This window comes from Charadrius vociferus, unplaced genomic scaffold (assembly GCF_000708025.1).
Source record: "Charadrius vociferus isolate BGI_N301 unplaced genomic scaffold, ASM70802v2 scaffold865, whole genome shotgun sequence".
Taxonomy (NCBI): Eukaryota; Metazoa; Chordata; class Aves; order Charadriiformes; family Charadriidae; genus Charadrius; species Charadrius vociferus.
The window spans coordinates 29,040-31,350 of NW_009648447.1; the positions used below are offsets into that span (position 1 = coordinate 29,040).

Consider the following 2,311-nt stretch of genomic DNA (forward strand, 5'->3'; position numbering starts at 1 on the left):
GGTCTTGCCACGACGTCCCCGCATGCTCTAACTGGCAAGACCCATGCCAGCTTCACCGAACAGCAGAGGCCCTGCCGGGAATGCCGCTCCGGCTGTACCCTGCCTTCCATGTTCCTGCTGCTGCCTGTGGCCCAGGGAGCGAGACGCACCGTGTCCATGGCAGTGCAGGACCACGGAAGAACTGTGGAGTTGTTGGCAAAGGGTGTGGCTCCAGTGAAACCAAAGAAATGCTCATTTCCCTCCTCATTTTTTTCACTCGGGCCTTAGTAGCCCCGGAGCTAGTTTCACAGGTGATGCTGTCCATCTGGGTATGTCTTAGGGTGCCTAAAACCTTCAAAAAATGGCGTATGTGTAGGCATATCATCAACATAGCATCAAGCTCCTGTCTAGGGAGTAGGTAAATTGGTTAGAAAGCAGTATGTAAAGTTACGACTGAGCCAGATCAAAGAAAAGGAAATTCTTGTCTCAGCTTGACTGCTCTCTGCGCCATGAGCTGTGTGGATGCCCCGTGTTCCCTGTGAGCTTGGGCCCCGGCCGGTGGTGGGTGGACAGGGCAGTGGGATGGGCGCTGGCAGAGATCCTCTGGCCATTCCGTGCTGCTCCCGGAAGCACGGCAAGCCTGCACACGTGGAGTTTGTAGGGTCAGTCTTGGTGTTTCCTCTCCCTTCCAAGAAGGAGGAAAAGGAAAACTTGCATGCAGGGCTGTAGTGTTGTTTCTGAAGCGAATTTTAAATCCTGGGTTTTCACTCACTGATGGCTGGGCTGTGATTTGAACTACCAAGGGTGGTTGTTTTTTTCCTAGTTTTTAAGGCATTTTTACAGACTTTTTGTATGAAGGAAGACGTTGCAATGGCAGGACGTACAGGACGTAAGATTACAATACATGAGTATAGAACCCAGATGTATGTGCAATATATAAGCCCTTCCAAGCATAGGAATGGATACAATTTGCTGCCGCCATCTCCATGTTGTTGCAAGAAATCCTAGGTAGATGTTGCATGTTCTAGGAGAGAGGTATATACCAGAAGATTATAAATAGTTTGTTTCAAAGAGAACTGAAACTATTTGCCTGTATCTAGCAGATGGCCGATGTTAGACATAGGTACAGTAGTGCAAGAATAAAAGTCGAGGGAGGAGATTGTGCAGAGTTTTGATGTAACCCTTGAAATCTTTGATTGCTGCGGTTTGGTGTTGTCTTTACAGAAGAATATGCTTGAGGGAGAGGAGACCGGGCTGTATTTCATGGCTTTACAGAAGTGCAGGGTCCTGCATTGTACTTGGGGAGTGCCGTCAGGGCAGGCTGCTGCCAGACAGAACTGGTTTTCCCCTTCAGTCTTCTGCTGCAGAGAGCTCCTGTCAGGAGAATGCGTTATATAAACCCATCTGCTTTACACATCAGCAGTAGGAGGAGAAAGGAAATGATGTGGAAGTTTAGTCTTTAATATAGCACAGTTCTCAGAGAGGCCAAGGTCGTTTGGTGTTTAAACACAAGATAGTATGAGAGAAGTTGGAGAAGACATAGTTGTTCACTATTGACGGATTTTTATCTGCTGTTATGATGTTAAACCTTTCAAGGGCTTTCACCTTACCAGCCATCAACACCAAACAGGCAAACTCACATGTAGGTGCACACGCAAACCAACTGTACAGCGAATATGAACTGTTACTTTGAAGTTGTGAGTTTTACTCCTCTCGTTCAAGGGGTTTGCGTTGGGCCCTGCTCGCCCTTGGTTAGGACGGATCAGATTAGAAACTGGTCTAATGTGAAGACCTCGGCCCATTTTGTTTTATCAGCGGATCTTCAAGTGGCTGGCGCAGCTAGAAGTATAAGAGAATAGCTTCAGGTGACACCCTGAGCACTGCCCAACTGCAGCGGAGGAGCAGGTATAAAGCACTTCCACTGCAGAGGGGTGGGATCTGTCTCTGTCAAACATATAGCAGTGGAGACCTCCTGGCCCTCTGGAAAGTTCCCCTGGCCATTTCTGATGCCTCTCCTTAGACTAACAACTGAAGATAGTCAATTGCAAATATGAGTTTGGTGATTTGGTTGGAATGTGTCAAAGGAAATGAATTCTGTCATGAGAGGGGGAGGAGAACTTTCCCATGCACTCCTTCCAGATTTCTGAAGTTCATTTATGGTGATACAGAAAAAGCTTTCTATGTGGAGAAACTCAGAATGAATGACAGCTAAGATGTAATGAAAATGAGGTTGATAACTCAGTGTAATGGCTGGTGTCCTGCTGCAATACGTATGGTAGTACTACCTGCTCCCGTGCTCTTTCGTTCATTTCTTGTTGCATATATGTGCACT

General features: G+C 47.1%; 1 protein-coding gene across 1 annotated transcript in view; it reads left to right on the top strand.

The window, feature by feature from the left end:
• The first annotated feature begins 80 nt into the window (after window positions 1-80).
• CKAP4 (cytoskeleton-associated protein 4) overlaps window positions 81-2,311 on the top strand; it is a 5,255-nt gene continuing 3,024 nt past the window's right edge. Inside the window, exon 1 of the mRNA XM_009885555.1 lies at window positions 81-308. Within this exon, the coding sequence (XP_009883857.1) occupies window positions 81-308 (228 nt within the window). The remainder of the gene's footprint in view (window positions 309-2,311) is intronic.